The sequence below is a fragment of the Peromyscus maniculatus genome, chromosome 2, assembly GCF_049852395.1.
Source record: "Peromyscus maniculatus bairdii isolate BWxNUB_F1_BW_parent chromosome 2, HU_Pman_BW_mat_3.1, whole genome shotgun sequence".
Taxonomy (NCBI): domain Eukaryota; kingdom Metazoa; phylum Chordata; class Mammalia; order Rodentia; family Cricetidae; genus Peromyscus; species Peromyscus maniculatus.
Window position 1 is genome coordinate 143,064,013 of NC_134853.1, and position 23,308 is coordinate 143,087,320.

General features: G+C 47.3%; 1 protein-coding gene across 1 annotated transcript in view; it reads left to right on the plus strand.

The window, feature by feature from the left end:
• The window catches only part of Mtf1 (metal regulatory transcription factor 1), a 46,470-nt gene that overhangs the window by 16,291 nt on the left and 6,871 nt on the right, over nucleotides 1-23,308 (plus strand). The window contains 6 exon segments of the mRNA XM_076565047.1: nucleotides 3,966-4,204; nucleotides 5,041-5,172; nucleotides 8,020-8,093; nucleotides 8,696-8,832; nucleotides 15,270-15,347; nucleotides 22,908-23,010. Coding sequence (XP_076421162.1) covers nucleotides 3,966-4,204; nucleotides 5,041-5,172; nucleotides 8,020-8,093; nucleotides 8,696-8,832; nucleotides 15,270-15,347; nucleotides 22,908-23,010 — 763 coding nt within the window.

The following is a 23,308-nucleotide window of genomic DNA, read 5'->3' on the forward strand; positions in this document are numbered from 1 at the left end:
AAAATAATTTTGTGGTTGGGGTCACCACAGCATGAGGAACTGTATTAAAGGGTCGCTAATGTTGTCTTTTATTTTTTATTTTTTAAGTTTTTAGTTTTGTATGTGTATTTGGAAGGCAGAGTCTTCAGAGTCCATGAGTGTTGGGAACTGAGCTCAGGTCCTCTGCAAGAGCAGTGTGTACTCTTACCCATGGAGCATCTTCTCAGCTCCTGACAGTGGTTTCCATTTGTTGTTTTTGTGAGGCTTGAACCCAGAACCTCAAGCATGCCAGACAAACACTAACTGAGCCACAACTCTGGCCTCAGTTTTTGTTTTTCTCTTCTTTTCTTTTCCTTTCTTTTCTTTTTTATTTATTTATTTATTTATTTATTTATTTATTTACTTATTTATTTTCCCCGTATGTAAAAGCAAAGAGCCTCTATTTCAAGCTCCTGGGCTCGGTCCCTCTGTCTGTCTGACACAGTGGTGAGAGCAGACTGCCCTGAGCCCAGGCAGGGTGGGAATTTTATCATAGCAGAGGTTGGGGTGAGGGGATTTCCAGGGTTCAGGACCCTGCTTGGCTGACAATTGTCTAGGGGTATCTGTAAAACAAAAAATAGGTGTGTGCTAGACTCAGGGACATCTGGCCACCTCATCTAATTGTTGGAATGTTTGGGATGTCAGGTACTTCCTCACCTCTGGGTGGATCCCTGGGTGTATCAGTTTAAGGCTTTTCCTGCATCTGGGTGTTGCCTGCCAGAAATCCTGTCACAGAAGCTGTGTCTAGGCCCCTAAACCTGTCATGGCTGCTGTGTGGTCAGGCTATGTTGGGGCCCCTTCACATTCCCCTCTTCACAAGTACCAATGATAGGACTCAATTATGAGTCCTACCTGTCCTAAGAACCATTAGCTAACAGATTTTTCTAGGGCAGTGACATCTGTATCTATTGCCATTTTTAAGGCTCTGTAGTTCTGATCTTTTTTTTTTTGTTTTTTTTTTGTTTTTTTTTTTTTGGTTTTTCGAGACAGGGTTTCTCTGTATAGCTTTGCGCCTTTCCTGGAACTCACTTGGTAGCCCAGGCTGGCCTCGAACTCACAGAGATCCGCCTGGCTCTGCCTCCCGAGTGCTGGGATTAAAGGCGTGCGCCACCACCGCCCGGCTCCTGTAGTTCTGATCTTTGAGTACAACCAGATTATGATCTTATACAATACCTCTTTGGTTCTGCATTTTTGGGCCCCTTCACAGCCCCATTTTTGTTTTTGTTTTTAACACTGTTTTAGCAATATCTTGATTCTCGATATACTTGAAGAATCTGTAGAGCTTGGAGCTGTAAAGAACTTAGGAACACTCTTCGCCCGTGGATGGGGGGTGGTCTTCATCCCAGTCCACAGAATCCTCATCTGCCAGCATAGCAGTGTGGCACTCTGGCTCCCCTTTCTTGGCACAGCCCACTATGATAGGCAGAATCAGTTCCTCGAGGTAGTGGGCACCATCATTGGACAGCTCGTCCTTTTACTTTATTTTTAAAGTAAAGCTCTCAGGTAGCCCAGTCTTTCCTCAGATTTTCTGTAAAGCTAAGGATAACTGAATGACCTTGAATTTATTATTTTATTTTTGAGGCAGAATCTCACTGTATAGCTCTGACTGGCCTGGAAAACTCTATGTGAACCAGAATGACACCAAGCTCACAGAAACCGATCTGTCTCTACCTCCCAAGCCCTGGGATCAAGGATCAAGGCCACCACACCTGGCCAACCCTGAACTTTTGATCCTGCATGCTAAGGTTGCTGGCACACCTATGTCCTGTTGGGAGCAGCACCCAGGGCTGTGGAGCACGTGTTGGGAAAGCACCCTGCCCCTCAGCTGTGCCTGTCCCAGTTCTCCTGGCTCTAGTGTTCTTTCCAGATCAAGATGATAGCTCAGAATGCATGAACAGTATATGAAATTCAAACTGCAGTGTCCATAAATGGTTTTGAAACATGGCAGTGTTCAGTTGTCCGTGGCTACTCTTAACGTGCAGGGCAAGGGCTGTGTAGTAACAGACCGTCAAGTTCAGCATAGGTTTTCTTTGATACTTGACAGAAACTGTCCGCCCTGCTTACACCCATCCTTGGCCCAGCCACCCTTTCTGAAGAAACACTTTCTGAAAGTGCTGCTCTCTCCTCCCTGAGGCTCTGGCCCTCCACTCAGGCTTTACTTTGTCATCTCTGTGCCAATCAAACCCAAGGTTCCCACCATGTGTTCCTTTTTTTTTTTTTTTTTTTTTTTTAAAAAAAACCAGAACAGGGTTTCTCTGTGTAGTCCTAGCTGTCCTGGAATTTGCTTTATAGACCAGGCTGGCCTTGAACTCAGATATCCACCTACCTCTGCCTCTCAAATGCTGGGATTAAAGTTGTGCTCCACCAGATACCTCCCACCATGTTTTAAGCAAGCACTCTATCACTAACTGTACCCCAACTCCATGGGGCTTTTAAAGACTGTCTTTCTCTTGTGTGTGCTCCTTTTGAGGCCTTCATTCACTTTCCTCCAGAATTTTCCTTTTGTTGGGACGTAGGGGTTGTAATAATAGCTCAGACATTAAGACAGAGCCTTGTAATGCAGCCTTGGCTGGCCTCAAACTCACAGAATCCCCCTGCTTCAGCCTCCCGGGTGCTAGGATCACAGGTATGCACCACCATCCTAGCTCTTCTAGGACTTTCTCCCCTCTAGAAATAAGCCCTCAGCTCAGCCCCGAAGTACTGGTCCTGCGCTGCTCACTCTACTTCACTACCATCCAGACTCCCACCCCGGCACTGTAGGGTCTTGCTGAATCCTCGTGTGTGTGTGTGTGTGTGTGTGTGTGTGTGTGTGTGTGTGTGTGTGTGTGCGTGCGTGGTGGAGGGTCTGGTGGTTTTCCCTGGCCCTTACTTTGTTTACTCTGACGTTTGTCATTTTAGTCTTTTTTTTTTTCCCCATGAGACCCTTTTTTCTTTTAGCTGCTGTGACTTCCCTTGCTCTAGCTTTTCTCCACTGGCCAACCAAGTCTTTTCACTGGTTAGTATGGTAGCGGTAAATGCTGCCTGCTCTCCCCCATCTATCCTTTGTTCTGTGGTATGAGCTATTTTATAGGATACTTTATGTGTCAGTTGCTGTATTAAAATACCTTACACAAATTATTCCTAATCCTTTTATTATTGTTGTTGCTTTTTTTGTTTGTTTGTTTGTTTTGTTTTGTTTTTGAGACAGGGTTTCCTCTGTATACCGGTTGGCCATGAATTTACAGAGATCTATCTGCTTCCACCTCCTGAGTTCTGGGGTTAAAGGTGTGTGCCACCACCACCCCAAATTTTTTTTCTTAATCCTTAAACAACTTTTATTTTATTTATTTTTAAAGGTTTATGCCAAGCAATGGTGGCCATGACTTTAATCCCAGCATTGGGAGGCAGAGGTAGGCAGAGGCAAGGACAGCCAGGGCTACTCACAGAGAAACCCTGTCTTGAAAAACATATGTGTATATATGATTTTTAGTTACATGTGTGTTTATGACTGTGTGTGTGTATGTTTGCAGGGCAAGTGTATGTGCCCATGGAGGCATAGATGACAGATCCCCCTGTGGCTGGAGTCATAGGCAGTTGTGAGCTGCCTGATGGGGATTCAGAGAACTCAGGTCCTCTATAAGCAGTGCATGCTCTTAACTGCTGAGCCAGCTCTCCATCTACCTACAAAAGCTTTTAAAAAGATAGACTTAGGGCTTGGGTTGTAGCTCAGTTGGTCAAGTGCTTGCCACCATACACAAAGCCCAGGGTTCAGTCCCCAGCACCGTATACAGATCTGGTATGCTGACACATGCATGCAAGCTCTCTGGAGGAAATGGTGGGGAATCAGAAGTTTAAGGGCTACAAGTTTGCCGTCAGCTTGTGCTTGATGAGACCCTGTCCCAGGGTGGAGACGTGAGATCCGGGCGGCTGTTTGCCCTACTGATACGGTGTTCCATGTCCTCTGTCAGGTAAAGCGGTACCAGTGCACCTTTGAGGGATGCCCCCGCACCTACAGCACAGCAGGCAACCTCCGCACCCACCAGAAGACTCACCGAGGAGAGTACACCTTCGTCTGTAACCAGGAGGGCTGTGGCAAGGCCTTCCTCACCTCCTACAGCCTCAGGATCCATGTGCGAGTGCACACAAAGGAGAAGCCATTTGAGTGTGATGTGCAGGGCTGTGAGAAGGCATTCAACACACTGTACAGGTCAGCCTCCCCATGGCTCTGCCAGCCTCCTGACGCTGAGCTTGGGACCACAGAACGCTTTCTCCTTGCATATGACAGCTTTGGGGACTTGGGAGAGCATAGCTGTACTCACCTATTTAAAATGCATTATCAGAACCTACTACTTAAAAATAGATGTACCACGGGCTGGGGAAATGTTGGCACACCTGTGTGTAGGTTTGCATCTCAAAGAGTGAGAGCATGGCCTTGGGATTTTAGTAGTTGGCATAGAGTAGTCTTCCCATTGGCACAAGGCTAAGTTGGCACAAAGCCTTGGAGACAACTTTCTTCTATCCTGAGAGGTGGGGAGTTGGCCACTTGATGTCTATTTCTTTTTCCATGTTTGTGTCAGGAGACGTACACAGATCTTCAGTATTAGGCATAAAATAACAAAATAATAGACCATACCATTCTGAAAGTGCCTGATCTTATTTGATCCTAGAAGCCAAGCAGGGTTGGTCCTGGTTAGTACTTGGTGGGGGAAGTAATAATGGCTGACACTGATGCGTGCACTGTGCAAGGCACAATTCTAAGTGCTGGTCCCCAGAAGAGTAAACAGAAGTACAGAGCAGTTCTGCAGGGTCCCTGGCTAGCAGTTCAGGGCCAGGACTTGAGCCCAAAGGGGTCTGTCTCTGAGGAATCAGTGCCCACACCCCTGTGCCATTGCATCTCTGCATTTCCCTTTGGGTGAGTTTCAGCTGCTAATGTGCTCTGGTGTAGCCTTCTGGTGCGCTGGCCCCAGAGGGGGTCAGGCTGGCACTGGGGGGCTCTGTGTGTGGTACCTTCTGCGTGGGACATTTCTCCGGGACATTTTGCAGGTTGAAAGCACATCAGAGGCTTCACACAGGGAAAACGTTTAACTGTGAATCTCAAGGCTGCAGCAAGTACTTCACCACACTCAGTGACCTGCGGAAGCACATTCGAACCCATACAGGAGAAAAGCCATTTCGGTAGGCCTTGCTGTTTTCTGTTTTCACTGACCAGTCTCAGCGGGCATCTCGATAGGAAGTTTTCAGAGTAGGAAGAAAGCTCCCTTACCCGTTTCCTTCCTCAGTGGTGTTAGCTTCCCACAGGGTGACCACCTTCCGTGGGTCGGGGGAGGGCAAGCGGGCTCAAAAGCATCTTTCCCTGGGTGATGGCCGGCCACTCTGCCTCCTTTATTCCTGCATTATTTGAAAGCTGTTTATATGGTAGATACTTTTCTCTGTACTAGGGAAGTACTGAGATCCTTAGTCAAGGGCGGGGGATGTAGCCTGGGCTACAGATAAGACCCTGTGTCAACACCCCTTCCCCGAAACAAAACTAAACATCCTTAGTTGAGTGGGATGGAGGAACAGAGTTGTAGGCAGTGTCTGAATCAGCCAAAGTGGCTTGAGCGTGGAGAAGGGAGACCTACCTAAGAAAGGAGACTTAAATTGTTTCTGAGCATGCTCATGAGGGAAGGTGAGAGGAAGAGGCTTAGCTTAGTGTGGTCTGCATGCTCTACTCTGTTACGTATTTGCTGTTGCTTTTAATAGCTCATGTTTGTATACATACAGAACCACATGCTTTTTATGTGGATACATCAAAATCCTATTTTTAAAATATATTTTTATTTCTAAGTATGTGTATCTGTGTGAGTACATGTCATGTGTGTGCTGGTACTCATGGAGGCTAGAGGAGAGTGTCAGATCCCCTGGAGCTGGAACTAAATTTGGGTCTTCTATGAGGACAGTAAAGGCTCTTGACTCCTGAGCCGTCTCCCCAGCCTCCTCATCCACAGTAGAAAAGTCTGTAAGCGTGAGGCGGCTTGTACCATCCTCTTTTTCCTCTGATTGCATGTAACACGTGGCATAGTTCCAGGCCTTCAGTAAGTGTTCAGAAGCAGCCTCAGATGACTATATGACTTTTCATAAGGTATTCAGTTTGTAAAGATCCCCATAACTGTGATTTAAGTCTTGTTGGGGATTTCCCATAAACACTGTCCGTGAATTCTGACAGGGGCTACTGCTTAAAGTTATGGCATCAAATATGCCACCCTTCCTTTTCAAGTCATTCATCCTCCTTAGCCCACTGGGAGGCAGTTGAAAAGTCTTCAGGACCAGCTGGCTCTCAGATACCAATGAAATGAAATGAGGTTTTAAATTACAGATACATTCCTGAGTCTCAGCCCCTTTAAAAACAGGAGGTTAAAGTCCAGTTGGTTATTCTGCAGAGGCTTATCCACCTCCACCAGGTTGCTGGGGGGACTCCTGTTTTTATATAGGTACATGCATTTATTTTTGTGATGATTAAAACAGTTTTGTCTTGAATATTAGAGGAGACCTAGATATATACAATGATGATTGTATGTGATTAAAGATCAAAAGGCTTTAAAGAAACTTTCTGTTTAAATAAATAAGATGTTTAGATATATAAAAAAATCTATTTGGTCATATATGTAAATAATAAGTTCTTGCTATGTAACAACTAAAGCAATGTGAAGAACTACACAGACCCTGCCTTTGAGAAAGCAGATTAAAAAATATGCACACATCTGGCATGGAGGCATGCACCTTTAATCTCAGCACTGGGGATGGAGAGGCAGGGAGCTCTCTGTGAGCTCCAAACCAGCCAGGGCTACATAGTGAGACCCTGCCTCAGACAAACACCCTCGCCCCAATGCACACAGATATGAAATAAGATTGGAAATGAGAGATGCCATAAAGGAAGCATGTGATGAATGCCTTAGTAATCCTGAGGAGGTGAAGGTTATTCCTGGCTTTGATTATCAAGAGAGTATGTGGGGACTAGAAGTATAGCTCACCTAGCATTCATGATGCCCTGGTCCTAAGCTTTCACACTGCATAAGCTGGTATAGTGGTGCATGCCTGTAATCCTAGCTACAGAGTTCAAAGTTCAAAGCCAGCCTGTGATTCATGAGACCTTGTCTGAGACGGGGAGGGGGTCAGCTAAGTACTGAGGATTGTGGCTAGTTCTCAACTACAGCCACACCAGTGCTTTGCATTTGGTTTGTGTTTTTATGCTGTATTTCCAGCTCCATGCATACCACTTTCTTTTTTTTTTTTCCCCCATTTTGAAACAAGGTTCGCTCTGTAGGCCAAGCTATCTGTGAATTTGTGAGCCTCCTCCTGCCTCGGCCTCTTGGGTGCTATGATTGCAGATGTATGTCTGTAGGCCCAACTCTCTTTACCACCCTTGATATGCATAATAATTCAGTGGCCATAGATTTTCCACAGACTGTCACTGTCAGCACAGTTCTGTCCAGCAATTAGCCAGGTTTTTATTGCTAGGATGCTAAACACTTGCCTTACCTACAGGACTCTCGGCTCCTGATGATTCCAGATGTGCCTCCTTTTCCTTCCCTTTTTGTTACATTTATTTATTATTTATTTATTCATTCATTCATTCATTCATTCATTCATTCATTCATTCATTTAGTGGTCTGTGTGTGTGTGTGTGTGTGTGTGTGTGTCTGTGTGTGTGTGTGTCTGTGTGTTTGTATATCACAGTACACATGTGGCAGTCAGAGGACGACTTGATAGAGTTATTTCTGCCCTATTATGTGGGCTCCAGGGATCCGAACCCAGAACATCAGGCTTGGTGGCAAGCCCCTCTACCTGGCCTAGCCGTCTTGCGAACCCACCTCCGATTTTTTTTTTTTTTTCCCAAGTCCTCTCATTCCCGCCTCTAAAACCACTGTGACTGATCAGATCCTAGCGTTCCAAACATTTGCTCTGGTGTGCACGCACGAGCTCTTCAGGATCGAGTTCTCTTGTTGAATGACTTGTCTGTCTCTGTGTAAACAACCTGTTTAGATGTGACCACGATGGCTGTGGGAAAGCGTTTGCAGCAAGCCACCACCTCAAAACTCACGTCCGGACGCACACTGGTGAGTTGAGGCTGGCTGCCATTCTTTTCCTTCTTTCTTTTGTTCTTTCTGTTTTTTTGGGGGGGTTGGGTGGGGGTTGGGGTCCAGAGTTATTGCTGTTTTTTGAGACAGGGTCTCTCCATGTAGCCCTGGCTGTCCTGTGGAACTGCCTCAGTAGACCAGGTTAGCCTAGAACTAGAGATCCACTTGCCTCTGCCTCATCAGTGCCCAGGTTAAAGGTCACCGACATAGCCTGGCATGCTCTCCATTTTTCCTTTAAGCCTTCAGCAGACCTATCCAGGTTTCTCTTGAGACCTGTAGAACTAGGAAGAGAGCGAGCACAGTCAGCGTGGCCTTCGCATGCAGTGCCTGTTTTCTTTCATGAAGGATCTAAGGACAGAGTTAAAAACTCAGCCTTAAGCCATGAAACCAGAAATAACCCTTCGGAAGAGCTGTGAGGTGGCCGCCGCCGCTGCTGCCCTCGTCGGCACTGGGTTTCAAGACTGAGAAAGGCTGCTCAGTTGGCTCAGTTTTGAAGAGCTCTGGCGCAGACCCTCCCTGTGTTGTTAGAAGGGAGAGCTTTGCCTCATGGTGAAACTAACACGTCTTCTGCATTCCTGCAGGCGAAAGACCCTTCTTCTGCCCCAGTAACGGCTGTGAGAAGACATTTAGCACTCAGTACAGTCTCAAAAGTCACATGAAAGGTCACGATAACAAAGGAACGGCCTACAGTGCACTTCCACAACACAATGGATCAGAGGTATGCTCTTGTCTGTCGCTCTATGCTGGGCCTGCAGGGCAGCGGTTGTTTACAGCTGTTGAGTCCTCGGTTACCCAGAGGGGAAAAGATGGGTCGGGATCTGTGTGCCTCTGCCATGGGATGGTGGGAGCCGGAAATGTCACCAGCCTCCCAGTTCATCTGCTTAGCCCTGCTGTGTTGCCATCCAGCAGGCGTGGGGGAGAAGGTGCCATTGACTGGCTTTCCAGAGTCTAGGCAGTCTCTCTTTTACCAGTCCCCATGTGTGTTCATGTATGTAAGGGTACATACTGGGCAATACGGCCCTCGTGTGTACCTGCTGGAGATCAGAGGATGTCCTTAAATGTTGCTCCTCAGCTGCTGTCTCGCTCTCCTTTTATCCTTTTGAGATAGGGCCTCACATTGGCATGGAACTCGCTAAGTAGACTAGGCTGACCATCCAGAGAGCTTCGGGATCTTGTCTCATGTCTTCCCAGTGTATGGATTACAAGTGTGTTCCACACCCCAGCTTTAAAAAACAAAACAAAACAAAACAAAAACCCCATAGGTTTAGAGTCTTGAAGTCTATGGACTGAGCTGTCATTCCAGCCCAGTGGTTTGGAGCTCTGTTTTGTTTTGAGACAAAAATCTCACCCAACCCACAGTAATTCTCCTATCTCAGTCTTTCATATGCTAGTATTATGGGCATGGGGCCTCTCGCCTGGCGTGGAACTCTTAAGATAGTGTCATTGTCCCATTCGTGAGTGCGGTAGGTGATAAGTGTCCTGCCTTTGGAATGGAAACTAATGTTGCCTCACACATCTGTCAACATCAGAGAGCCAGGCTTAGTCTAGAGGGTTCCCTTGCCCCTTTGATTGTCTGAAGAATAAAAGGTTTGAGAGTGCCTGCCTGAGAACACTGAGCTGCAGGGGAGGCCTCTGTGAGTTTTAGGAGATTTGGTCTGTTGTTCTTTTTACTTTATGTGGATGGGTGTTTACCTCCATGAACTTGTGTATATACACCACCTGTGTGCCTGGTACTCTTGGAGGCTGGAAGAGGGCATTGGATCCCCTGGAACTGGAGGTACAGCTGGTTGAGAGCCACTGTGTCGGGGCTGGGAACTGAACCTGGGTCCTCTGCAAGAGCAGCGAGTGCTCTTAACCACCGAGCCAGCTCTCTCTCAAACTCTGAGCTCCCTCATTTGTTATTCTTTTTTTTTTTTTTTTTAGTTTTTTGACACAGGGTTTCTCTGGGGTAGCCCTGTAGCCCTGGCTGTCCTGGAACTCACTCTATAGACCAGGCTGGCCTTGAACTCAGAGATCCACCTGCCTCTGCCTCCTGAGTGCTGGGATTAAAGGTGTGCACCACCACCGCCCAGCTTCATTTGTTATTCTTGTAAGTCTGTCCATCTTGCTCCCCTACAGCTCCATTTTAGAGAGATCTTGGGATGTTTGTGCTCCCCCCCCCTTTTTTTTTTTTACATTTTGTTAATTGTGTGCACTCGAGTGCACAGTCATGGAAGTTGGTTCTCCCCTTCCACCGTGTGGGTCACAAGGATTGAGCTCAGGTCCTCAGCCTTGGCACAGAAGCCTTTGCCTACTGAGCCATCTTGCCAGCCCTCTTGCTCCTTCTAGTTTGGTAGGAATCGGTGACCTAAATCTGTTAATCCGAGAAAGAGAGTCCTACCGTTATCTTACTGTCTTGTGGGTGAAGAACGGAAGCTGGGAGAGGAGTCTGTGCGCTCTGCCTTGAGACTGTATCTGGTCTGGATTCACGCCGTTGAGTCCGCTTCTGGTTTTGTCTGAGTCTTTGCTGTGTGAGTGATTAGTGGTTTTTAGCACCTTTTCTCCTCCCTCCCCAGACTGCGCCTCATCTGCTCTGGCCTGGCCTCTCCTGCTTTTAGCCCTCCAGCCTGGATCTCTCCTCAGCTCCAGGCTGACTTAGTCATTGGTCCCCTTCGGAGTAATGAAATTCAGAAAGTATGAAATAAGGTTTATACTTGTGGAGAGACAGCACACTCAGAAGTCTGTGGTTTCTAGTTTTTACATAAGGATCTTTTGTAAAGCCCTCTCGGTGCTGGTTCAAGACTCAGTGGGTAAAGGTGATTGCCCCAAGCCCGATGGCCTGTGTTTGATCCCTGGACCATGGTGAATGCAGAGGACCAACTCCTGCAAGTTGTTCTCTGACCTCCACGTGTGTGCTGTGGCGCCACCGACACACACAATAGACAGTGAAAGGACTCTGAGCTCGGTAATAATATGATAACTAATATTTGTTGAATGTTAATGCGTGCCCGAGTCTGTTCCCGGTGCTGCCTCATCACGACCTCGGATTGTCACCATTCGCACACTACTGAGTAAGAATCTTGGAGGGCCGGCCGCAGTGACGCACGCCTTTAATGCCAGCACTTGGGAGGCGGAGGCAGGCGGATCTCTGTGAGCTCGAGGCCAGCCTGGTCTACAGAATGAGTTCCAGGACGGCCAGGGCTACACAGAGAAACCCTGTCTCGAAAACAAAACAAAACAAGACCAAACCCCAAAACCAAAGAGCCTTGGAGCAAGGAGAAATTAAATAGCAGCTTGTCATGAGTGTGACTCCAGAGCCAGTGTGACTCCAGAGCCAGCCTCTTAAGGCCTGCATTGTTAGAGACGAGGTGACATCAGTTGTGAGGAGGATGGCCTCTGGTGCTCAGCATCCCCAGTTGTAACCATTCTTCTGTCACTAACCGCATAGCCTTAGGCAGATCTCTGCTGGGCACCTCAGGTTCTTCACCTGCTAAAACCAGGCAGAACCAGCTCTCCCTAGGCCATATCAGGATCAGTTCCTTGTTTTATAGCTGTGCAAACAACACTGAGTGTAATAACCAGGGTTCTCTAGAGAGAGTAACAAAAAAAATGAATCTCTCTCTTTCTCTCACTCTTCCTACACACACACACACACACACACACACACACACACACACACACACACACACACACACACAATCCTGAAGAAGTAGGCTCTATGCCAGTGAAGAAATGGACTTGGTAGCCGGGGCAGGAGGAAGCGGACAAAAGAGAGTTTCGTCTCCCTTGTCCTTTATGTAGGCTTCCAGCAGAGGGTGTGGCCCAGATTCGTGGTGGATCTTCCCATCCCGAAAGATCAGTGGTGCCAGGCCTGAGCCACCTTTCCAGCTCCGCTACAGCCCTCCCTTTATCACAGTTACTCGTTTGTGGTGACCCCCCAACCATAAAATGATTTTTGTTACAACTTCATAACTGTAACTTTGCTATTGTTGTGAATTGTAATGTAAATATCTGTGTTTTCCAATGGCCCCTGTGAAAGGATTGGTTCACCCCACAAAGAGGTTGAGAGCCACTGATCTAGATTAAAGGTGGGTCTTCCCACCTCAAAGATCCTGATTAGAAGTGGATCTTCCCACTTCAAATGATCCAAGTTATACCAGAAAACAAAACAAAAATCCCTCACAGGTATGTCCATCCCTTTTTGAGGGGTTTTAGTTAATTCCAGATGTAGTCAAGTTGACAAACAGAAGAGCCATCACACTGAGTCTTGGGTGTGCCAGGGTTCAGTCTTGTAAGGGCGAATCTCTGCATCCCTCTGTTCAGCAGAAGGATGACTCCTGGTCTGAGGCTTCAGGGGCCATCTGCAGTGCCCTGAGCTTAACACTAACAGTGCCAGCCTGGGCCTGTCCAGCCTCCCGCTGACATCTTCACCCAGATAATACTGATCTTCTCCAACCTGACCAGTCCAAACCTGCTTCTCACAGCATTCATGCATTAGCACAGGCAGCTAAGTTTCTCTAGTGGTGGAGGGCCAAGCAAGTCTTGGGGACCCTTCCTTTTCAACTTACATCCCATAGCCCCTAACAGTCGGTCATCTCTACCAGGAGAGTATGTCTAGAGTCTGGCCGGGTGTGATGGGTATGCCTGTAATCCCAGCGTTTAGGGGTTAAAAGCGGGAGGATCAAGAGTTCAGAGCCTGACTGGGCTCTGTGAGACAGAACAGAAACCCTGTCTAGAATCCGATCATTTTCCTGGTATCTTCAGTCTGCTTGCGGTGTGTTCCGGGATTGCCTGGGTTGTGGGGTTACCTGCCCAGTACCCCTGTGTATTAAGCCGGGCTCCACAGGCTATGATGGGCCTCCATCAGCCAGAGCCCTTTCTGTCTGAACAATAATACAGACAAGGTCTGTTTGTATAACTGCTCGGCGCCTTCTGTCGTTAGAGGAGAGGTCACAATCCTGTCAGTAACCCTCAAGGCCTGGTCACTTCTGACATCATCCACTTCCTGTCCTCTCCTTCCATCATGTCACCCTCTTTGTGGTAAACCAAGAGAAGCCTACTCTTCCCTCCAGGTGTTTAAACTTGCTGCGCGCTCTGCCGGACACGCATGCTCCACGCCTGCTTTAGTTTCTACTCAGATACCTTTTATATGAAAGGCTTTCCCTAACCATCTAAAACAAGAGTAATTCCTATGCTGATGGGCTGACTCAGTGGGTAAAGGTGATTGCTGCCAAGCCTGCCAGCCTGAGTTCAGCTCCCGCAACCCCACTTGATGGAAGTAGAGAACCAGTTTTCTGAAACTTGTCCTCTGTGCTGCAGATGCCCCTCAAGCTGAGACCAGAAGGCCAGAGCATAAAGCATAAAAGCTGTTTCTTGTTTTCCACAGAGCACTCATCTCCTGTGCTGTGGTTTTTTGTTTTGTTTTGTTTGTTTTAGGTCTCACTAGAATGGAAGCCAGATCGGTGCGGAGACTGTCTTGTTTATCAGTGTTCCTGGCCTGAGACGGTGCGCAACGCTCAGTTGGTGCAGCACTCTTGTGCTTTGGCCATTGTTAAAGACAATAGGTGTTGCTAGGGCCCAAGCTGTGGCTCAGCAGTCAAGAACAGAAGTTAAAAAGGTCCTTTTGCAGAGGACCCAGGTTCAATTCCCAGCGCCTAAATGGCAGCTCACAATACTAGTTCCAAGGGATCTGGAGCTCTCTTCTTTCTGGCCTCTGACGGCACCCAGGACTTACATACATACAAACAAAATACTCTGAAACATAAAAAGAAATAAATCTTTTTTGAAAAGAAAAAGAAAGATTGCTTGAACATAAGCCAGCAACACCAAGACAAGTGATCTGATTCCCTAAGACAGCTGCTGAGTAACTGGTGTGAGTAGGACTGTGGCTGTATGGGAGATAGGGATAGGATGGCCTGCGATGGCATCATACGCCTCAGTGGTATGCAGTCTGAGACTCAGGGTGGTTTATTTCTGTGATTTAGTTTTGACTCATCGTTGACCATGGATACCTGGAACTGAAAGGCAGGCTGTGGAGAGGTGAGGGTCGTCTGTATGTGTTGAATGTATACATGGGTGGGAGTGTCTGACCCACTTGAATATAAGCAGGATCCCACGATGGTGTAAGGATTGTGGTTCATGTTCAGGAATCCAGAGTTCAGAATTGCCTGAGTAGCAGGATTTGAGTAGTTAACTCGCAGCACCGTTCTGAGGAGGAACCTGGGGAGCCCGAATGGAGACCCCTAATGGGAGGAGGAAGGAGAATTGACTGCTCAGTCAGAAGCACACGCTTGTCTTCTGTTCATTACATATATATATCTCGGGGCATACCACGCCCTTGTCATAGGGTCAGCTCCCTCGTTTTTCAAATAAGAGTATTAGATAATACTTCTCCAGTTTACTTGAATAGCAAATGAGTAATGTGAAATCACTTTATAAATGATGAGAGAAATTATACAAATATTAGTAATTTCATGCTTTTTTTTTTTTTTTTTTTTTTTTGCAACTTGAGTCAAAAGATAATTTAAAAACTATTAGCCACTGGCTAGAGAGATGGCTCAGAGTTTAGAGCACTGACTGCTCTTTCAGAGGACCTGGGTTCAATTCCTAGCACCCACATGGAGGTTCACTTCAGTGTGTAGCTCAAGTCTCAAGCGATCCAAAGCTCCCTTTGGGCCTCCTTGAACACCAAGCACACACATAGTACACAGGCATGCATGCAGGCAAAACACACATAAAATTAAGTTAAACTAGACTTCAAACAACTCCTAACCACTCTAAGAAACAATTGAGCACGGTGTCTCATACCTGCAATCCCAGCCCTTGGGAGGTGGAGGCAGGATGGTCGGTCATAAGTTCAAGGTCGTCTTTGGCTGTGTAGAGAATTGGAAGCCATGCTGGGTTCTGTGACACCCTGCCTCAGAAGAACTGGAGGTGGAGCAGAGATGTTCGTTCTGATGGGAGTATGGAAGGGTGTGGGTGTCAGTGTGTTTTTGTTTTCTTTTTAATGAGCTATCTACTTAGCCCCTGCTTTGGATGTGTCTGACCTTTCGTAAGTGACACGTAGAGACATTTGGAACCTTCAGGACTTGGTGATCGAGTATGTTAGTATGTAATGTACCACTCTAATTTTCATTTATTGTATTTTTTGCTTAATTGCAATTTTTTCTTTCACAGGATACAAATCACTCACTTTATCTGAGTGAGTTGGGCCTTCTGTCCACGGATTCTGAACTGCAAGAAAATTCCAGTACCGTAAGTATTCCTGAGGAGGGTGCTGGAGGAAGGCTAGTCTGAGCTCCCCGAGATGTAATTGTGTGCAGTCGCTGACGTGGAGGATTCTTTTTCTACTCTGGGAATGCCTTTGGCCTGGATCATTCTTTTTTTTTTTTTGGTTTTTCGCGACAGGGTTTCTCTGTGTAGCTTTGCGCCTTTCCTGGGACTCACTTGGTAGCCCAGGCTGGCCTCGAACTCACAGAGATCCACCGGTCTCTGCCTCCCGAGTGCTGGGATTAAAGGCGTGCGCCACCACCGCCCGGCGTAGATCATTCATTTGATGGTCTTTTGGTCCCAAAAGATTTCTTGTTTACTAATTTAGGCAACTATTCATTGAGTAATGTTGCAGCCGCCATGTGCAGCCCACGGTGCGACCAGGAAGGTGTGGCTTGGCCTCCAGGAACTTGAAGTCTAGTTAGATGTGCCAGAGTTTCAGAGTTCCTGGACTTGTCTCAACCCTGCGTCTCACCTGTTTCCTTCTCCCAGTTCACCTTAGTGGGCATTTGAAGGGCCTTGCCAGGCAGGCCTCCGCTCAAGGAAGAGCCCACTCTGTCTTCTCGTCACTGTGCTTTTCACTGTGTGCCGACAGACCACTCACTGCATGGAGTCTGAGCTCATGCAGTCCATCTGTTGTCCTGTTTTCTCTACGCCAGTTTCGGCGTTGGTGCTCAGGCTAGTTTTCTGTCATTCTTCATACTAAATAATGTAATTGGATGTGTTTAAACATAGACTGAACGACTTAGAAATGTTGTGGGAAAATGCTTCCTTTTCTCAATTGTCTTGTATTTTGAGACAGGCTCATTCATTGTAGTCCATGCTGGTCTCAAGCTCAGGACAGTCCAGGCAGGCTGATTCTTCAGCCGTCCAGATGCTGGGACTACCGGTGTGAGCCACCATACAGAACTGGAAAACCTTTTCTAAAAGTGTGCGAGTTAACAGAGTCAAGAGGTAGCACCTATGAGGATGTAGGTTCTCACCTGAGTGTGACTGTAAGTCACACTGATAGTTGACTGAGTGTCACTGATAGGAGACTGAGGCAGGAGGACCACTGGAGCCTAGCAGTTTGAGAATCATTCTGAGTATCAATGAGACCTGTCCCTAAACAAGAAGAAAATAGTAAAGTGTGTGCTCTTGGGCTCTCCTTATAACCACAGAATCAGCATTGCTGAGAGTGATATTAAAAAGTGTGTTTGGGGGCTGGGGATTTAAGCAAGCACAATGCCCTGAATTCCTCCTCACTTTACACACGGGCATGTGTGTGTGTGTGCGCGTGCGTGCGTGCGTGCGTGCGTGCGTGCGTGCGCGCACAAGTTCATAAATGCATGTTGTGCTGGGGACTTTAATGTAGGGCCTAATGCATGCTGCATGCTAGGCAAATATTCTACCCCTGAACTAATTCCTCAACCCAGATAGAAAATTTTCATAGCTAACATTGGCTCATGGGCATAAATGAATATGTTTATGCAAATAGGAAGTCTCAGTGGAGAAATAGAAACTATTTAAAAACAAAACCGGGTGTGGTGGGACATGCCTCTACTCCTAGTGCTTGGGAAGCTGAGGCAGGAAGATTGCCAGTAATTGGTGGTCAGCCTGTATTACATAAGTGAGACCTTTTCCCAATAAATAGAGTAAACCAAGCTAAGCTTGATATATGGACATTAAAGTGAGCACCTGTCATCCTAACACCTGTAAGGTACAGGCAGCAGGGTTGTAGCTTCAAGGAGCTATGCTACCAAAAAAAAAAAAAAAAAAAAAAAAAAACCAGAACATTTAGAACTGAAAATTAAGTCAGATAATTCAAAACCAGGGTCTGTCCCGATCGTTCAGTGGAGGAAGCACGGGCCAGCCAGGCCTGGTGAGTTAAGCCCAGTCACCGGCGTCTCCAGAGGCCTAGGGACTGGCTTCACTGAGCTGTTCTCTGCTCTCCATGCTGTGTCATGCTCCTGTGCACTTGAATGAATGCAAAGAAACCACGTGAAGAGATTCTTAGATTAGACTTCACAATGAAGAAAGAGGAGAGAATCACTTGTTATGTTGGAGATAGCTTCATCTCGAGAACAAAGGTGGAAACACTGAGTATTCCATATGATTGTTGTTCATATCACAGAACAAATTTTCTAAAGTTTATACTCAAGATGTCTAGGATGCCTTCTGAGTTACCCAGCCGAAGACTTTCTGGGTACAGTGTTCCTTTACCACTTATTTATCAGTCCATGTATGTGCACAAATGTTGCACTTGCGTGTATGAATACATGCCACAGCACACATCCAGAGGTCAGGCGACAACTTTTAGGTCCTGGGGATTGAACCAAGGACATCAGACTTGCAAGGGCAGTCTTTACACACAGAGCCATTTGGAAGCCCAACATTTAACTGTAGTACATAGCTGAGAAGTCCATGCTGGCCAGGACTGTGACATAAGATTTGGAAGCTTTGGAGAGCTCCGAGGCCACCAGGAAAGACACCTGATAAATGAGAACCGTATGAAGTTTGTGAAAAGTGAAGCCATTTCCATCACGGTTACTTGTGTCGAGAGAGAGTCTGTCTATGCTCCTGGCACCCAGTGGTTAGCCCAGATTTGGAAAGAGTTTTTTTTAGTCTTTCAAACCAAGGTCACAGTTCCTTAAAGCAGTCAGGCTAATGTGATGTTTCTTAACAATTGGGACTTGGTAGAATCAAGTGGTAAATTTGTATGAGATTGTCATCTTAAGGGTGTCTGTGTATAGGTGTCCTAGAAATGAACTTGGTTTGCTCCAACCTTTTGAGAAGGGGCTGGATCTTCCAGGGAATGGCCTCTGGGCCTTTGGTTGCTGAGCTCTGAGGTCATCTGGACCTCGACAGATCCTGCTGTTTTTCCTGCTCTGACCCAGAGCTCAGCCCGTCCTGACCTCTACTTTGGAGAGTCGAATTCTGCAACCAGGGGTTTTTGCTCTGAAGCCTGGTGGGGGCTTCAGCATCTACCCTGTAGCTGAGCAGTGGTGGTGCACACCTTTATCCCAGCCCTTGGGAGGCAGAGGCAAATGGATTTCTGTGAGTTCAAGGCCAGCCTAGTCTACAAAGTGAGTTCCAGGACAGACAGAGTTATTATATAGAGAAATCCTGTCTCAAAAAGCCAAAAAAAAGAAAAGAGAAATTAGTTGTAGCCCTGTGTGGTGTTGCACACCTGTAATCCCAGCCCTTGGGAGGCAGAGGCAGAACTGCTACAAGTCTGAGGTTGATTTACACAGTGGCCAGCTAGGGCTGCACAAGGAAGGCCTCTCTAGAGTCACATTGCTTCCTTTTCTCTTTTGTATGTGTGGTGTGTGCACATGTGTGTACAGATGAGGTCAAAGGAGGATGGCAGGCACCTTGCTCTGGAACTAGGGCTGGTGGGATTCTCTTGTCTTGGCCTCCTACAGCTCTGGGATTATATGTGCTCAAGCAACAATGCTAGCCTGCCTCCTTCCTTTCTTCCTCCTTCCTTCCTTCCTTCCTTCCTTCCTTCCTTCCTTCCTTCCTTCCTTCCTTCCTTCCTTCCTTCCTCCCTCCCTCCCTCCCTCCCTCCCTCCTTCCCTTCCTGCCCCCTTCCCTCCCTCCCTCCCTCCCTTCCTCCCCCCTTCCTCCCCCTCTCTCTCACTCTCTCCCTCCCTTCCTCCTCTTTACTTTTTTTTCTCTCTCTCCCTCTCCCCCCCCCTCTGTGTATGTGTGTGTGGAGAGAGAGAGAGAGAGAGAGAGAGAGAGAGAGAGAGAGAGAGAGAGAGAGAAGAGAGAGAGAGAGAGAGAGAGAGAGAGAGAGAGAGAGAGAGAGAGAGAGAGATTTAGAGAGAGAGAGATTGACTTTTCAGGACACAATGCAGAATCTGAAAGTCCCAGCCTTGGCCTTAGTCCTAACACAGCTGGGTAGGGAGCTGGAGCTGCTGCTGCTGCAGAGGCTGCCGCCATTCTCCCTCATACAGCTAGTCGGTGACTGCACTTCCCCCTTACTTCTTTTTGGTTGGTTGGTTGGTTTTGTTTTGGCTTTGAACTCACAGAGATCCCCCTGTCTCTCTTCCCATGTGCTGGGATTAAAGGCCTGCACCACCCCCCTGGCTCCCTCTTGGTTCTCGCAGCAGATGGAATCAGAGTAGGGTGATTGCCTCTGAAGCAGTTCCGTAACTGAGGACCCCCACCCTGGGGGACAGCCCCAGTCACACGTCCTGCCCAGCAGCAAGGCAGCCCTTGAGCTCTCTGTCCCACGAGCAGAGTTGTTGCAGAGTGCCTGGAAGATGATAAGCTGGCAGCTGGGACAGAGTCCCACCCAAAGATAGGTTTTACTTTGATTTATAGTACAGTGTCTTCTTTTGAAATAGGATCTGGCTGTATAGTCAGTCAATGCTGGCCTCAAACTCACAGCAGTCCTCCTGTCTCTGTCTGGAATTATAAGCATGAGCCATAAAACCCTTCTTATACAGAGTACACACCCTCCCTCTCCCCTCCCCCCCCCTCCCCTCCCTCCACATGTTATTGAAAACACTGTGCACAAGTCAGCATAGCCTCAGATGTTGGTCCTCACCTTCCCTGTTCCTTGGAGGCTGCAGAGTCTCTGCTGTTTTTCCCTCAGGCTCACTGGGCTCTCAGCTGGGCATTCTGTCTCCCATTTCTTTGGCTGTGGAGTGCTGGGACCGCATAGGCTCACGCTGCTCTGTCTAGCTTTTCTGTGTCTTCTGGGTATTCAAACTCAGGTCTTCACACTTGTGTGGCAAACACCTTTACCCTTTATCCCCTGACCCATCCCCAAGGTCCCTCTTTGTCTTGCTCCTTCCCAATTTTCCCCCTCATTTTTAAATTTGTTCTTTTGAGACAATACCTTACCCTGGAGTCCAGGCCAGCTTTAACATACTGCTCATCCTCAGTCTCCAGGACCCTGCGGTTTTAGGCAAGAGACACCATGGATTGCTTTTATTTGCAGTTCACATAAAACCTGTATTCTAACCCTGACTTAAACTTTGGAGGTCCCTGGCTTGCACTGTTCCAGGATTTACTGGTCTAGATGACTCAGGTGCATCTGCTCCAGGATGTCAGAGCATTCCGGTCCTGCCCTGCTGCCACCCTGCTTTCCTGGACTTTTGTGGGCCTTTGTCATGTAGAACTCTGAAATGGAAGTGGACAGTGGGCAGAATTGTAGCTTCCTTTCGTTTTGTTAAATCTTGTCTGTATGGGCAAGGTATGTGCAGGTACCCACGGAGGCCAGAAGCACAGATTCCTCTGGAGTTTGAGTTCCAGGTGGTTGTGAGACATGGGTACTGGGAACTGAGCTCTGCAAGAGCAATGTGTCCTTAACCACTGAATCATCTCTGCAGCGCCACCTTTTAGTTTTTAAATGCCTTTGACCTCTGCCATTTTGTTAAGTATAAGGCTTTCTCTGTTTTTTGTCACTGAGGTTCTTAGGTTGGTTTGATTTCTTACTGTGGCACATGTTAGAATGTCATAGATACTATGTAATGACCTTGAAAGATTATGTCACTACTACAGAAACGGGGCAAACTGCAGGGAATTGTTTCAGTCTGTGTTCTATTGCTGATAACAAATACCACATACGAAGTTTTACAGAAAAGATATTTACTTTGACTCATGTTCTGGAAGCCCAAAGTTGATGGGTGGATGTGTGTGTGTGTTCCTGTGTGTGCAGGTGTACAGTCATTATGAGCTGAGTGTGTGTGTTCCTGTGTGTGCAGGTGTACAGTCATTATGAGCTGAGTGTGTGTTCCTGTGTGTGCAGGTGTACAGTCATTATGAGCTGAGTGTGTGTGTTCCTGTGTGTGCAGGTGTACAGCCGTGATGGGCTGGGTGTGTGTGTATTCCTGTGTGTGCAGGTGTACAGTTGTGATGGGCAGGGTGTGTGTGTGTGCAGGTGTACACTTGTGATGGGCAGGGTGTGTGTGTGTGTGCAGGTGTACACTTGTGATGGGCAGGGTGTGTGTGTGTATTCCTGTGTGTGCAGGTGTACACTTGTGATGGGCAGGGTGTGTGTGTGCAGGTGTACAGTCATGCTCATGCTGGTGGAGGCCAGAGGTCATCGTCAGGTGTCTTCCTCTGTCACTCTCCACTTTAGTTTTGGGGACAAGGTCTCTTACTGAACCTGGAGCTCACCACTGTGGCTGGATTGGCTGGTCAGCAGGCTCCGGAATCATCCTGACTCTGCCTGCCCAGTGCTGGGGTCACAGACATGCACCACTGTATCTGCCTTTTGTTATTGTCATGCTTATATTGATTCATTTATTTTGTGGGGGTGTGGGTGCTAGGCATCCATTGACAAACACATCACAGACTGAGCCCTTAACCCACCTCCATTATTTGGGGGACAGGAGTCTCCACATGTAGCCCAGGCTAGCCTTGAACTTGGGCTGGCCTTGGACTCTTGTATACTGGGACGGCAGGTGTGTGCCACATCTGGCTTTAGTGGTGGCCTTTTTGGCAGGAAGGTTCAGTGTGTATGCCCTGGTCTCTTTCTTTTTTTTAGACCGGCTATCCTGGATCTCACTGTGTAGACCAGCCTAGTGTGGAACTGACGAAGACCCACCCATCTCTGCTTCCCAATTGCTTAGATAAAGGCTTGTGCTGCCAGGCCTGGCCTTTTCCCTTTTTTTGAAGCCAGTAGCACTGAGTGTTAGACCTCACTCCAGTGACCTTACCTGATCCCAACTCCCTAAGCTTTATGGGAATTAAGCCCTAGCATGAGTTTCTTTCTCTTTTTAAAAAAGGAATCATTTTGGCTCAATTAACGTGAGTTTCCATGAGGCATATTATAGCAGTAATATTCAGACTATGATCTCATTTGTATGTAGGATTTGGTTTTTTTAAACAGGGTTTAGAAGATTTAGATTTATTTTTATGTACATGAGTGTTTTGCTTGCACACTGCATGACTGTTGCCCATGGAAGCTGGAAAAGGGTGTTGAAACTCCTTGAACTAGAGTTACAGATGATTGTTAGCACCATATGAGTCCAGGGTACGCCCCACCCCCAAGCCCCATCCCATCCCCAAGCCCCCTGTACTTAAACATGCTAGAGTAAACATTTCAGGCTTTGTGGAACCCATAGTGTGTCCCAGCTCCTTGCCTCTGCTGATGTATTGTGAAAACAGTCTCCCTGTGTGAGTGCCTGCATTCCAGTGAAACTTTACAAAAACTGGTCATTGACTTGCAGGTCAGAGCTGCTGATTCCTCGTGGCTCAGTGTCAGGGAAACACGTGTCCTGTGAGGAGGTGGAGCTGAATGTTGGCCGTGATGGTCCACACCTGTGATCCTGGTGCTCAAGGACCATGGCAGTAGACAGTACCACTTGAGCAATTTAGTGAGACCCTGTCTCAGAACAAAAAAATATGAGTACTGGGGATGTAGCTCGGGAGTGGAGGAATGCTTGCCTGAGGTGTGCAGGGCCCTGTGTTCAGTCTCCAGTACCTACAAAAGGGAGAAAGGAACAGGAATCTCATCAAAAGGTCATTCTAGGTGCCCTGCTTTGTTTATGTTAGTCAAGGGGAAGACTTTCTCAGGATGACAAATCTCACCTTTCTCCCCATCAGGCACAGGACCAGGACCTCAGCACAATTTCACCAGCAATCATCTTTGAATCCATATTCCAGAATTCAGATGACCCTGCAATTCAAGATGATCCTCTGCAGACAGGTATGTTTTCACTGTTCAGTCCATCTTTCCCCAACTCCCTTGGATGCATAGGGAAGGTCTCCTTTGCAAACTCTTGTTGGATTTAAAAGAACAGCAGGAGCTGTGGACGTTTTTCCTTCCTTGTGCTGCTCCGTTCATGAATGGGTGGGACCCACAAATGAGGCTTCTGACGTGTAGGTAACACTGCCAGAGTGGAATGCCTGTCAGTACAGCTTTCCGCTGCCAGATGTCTTCTGACGAGTCACGCCAGAAAGCTTGCCTCTTCTCTTTGCAGAAGCAGCACAGGATACTTTTGTGC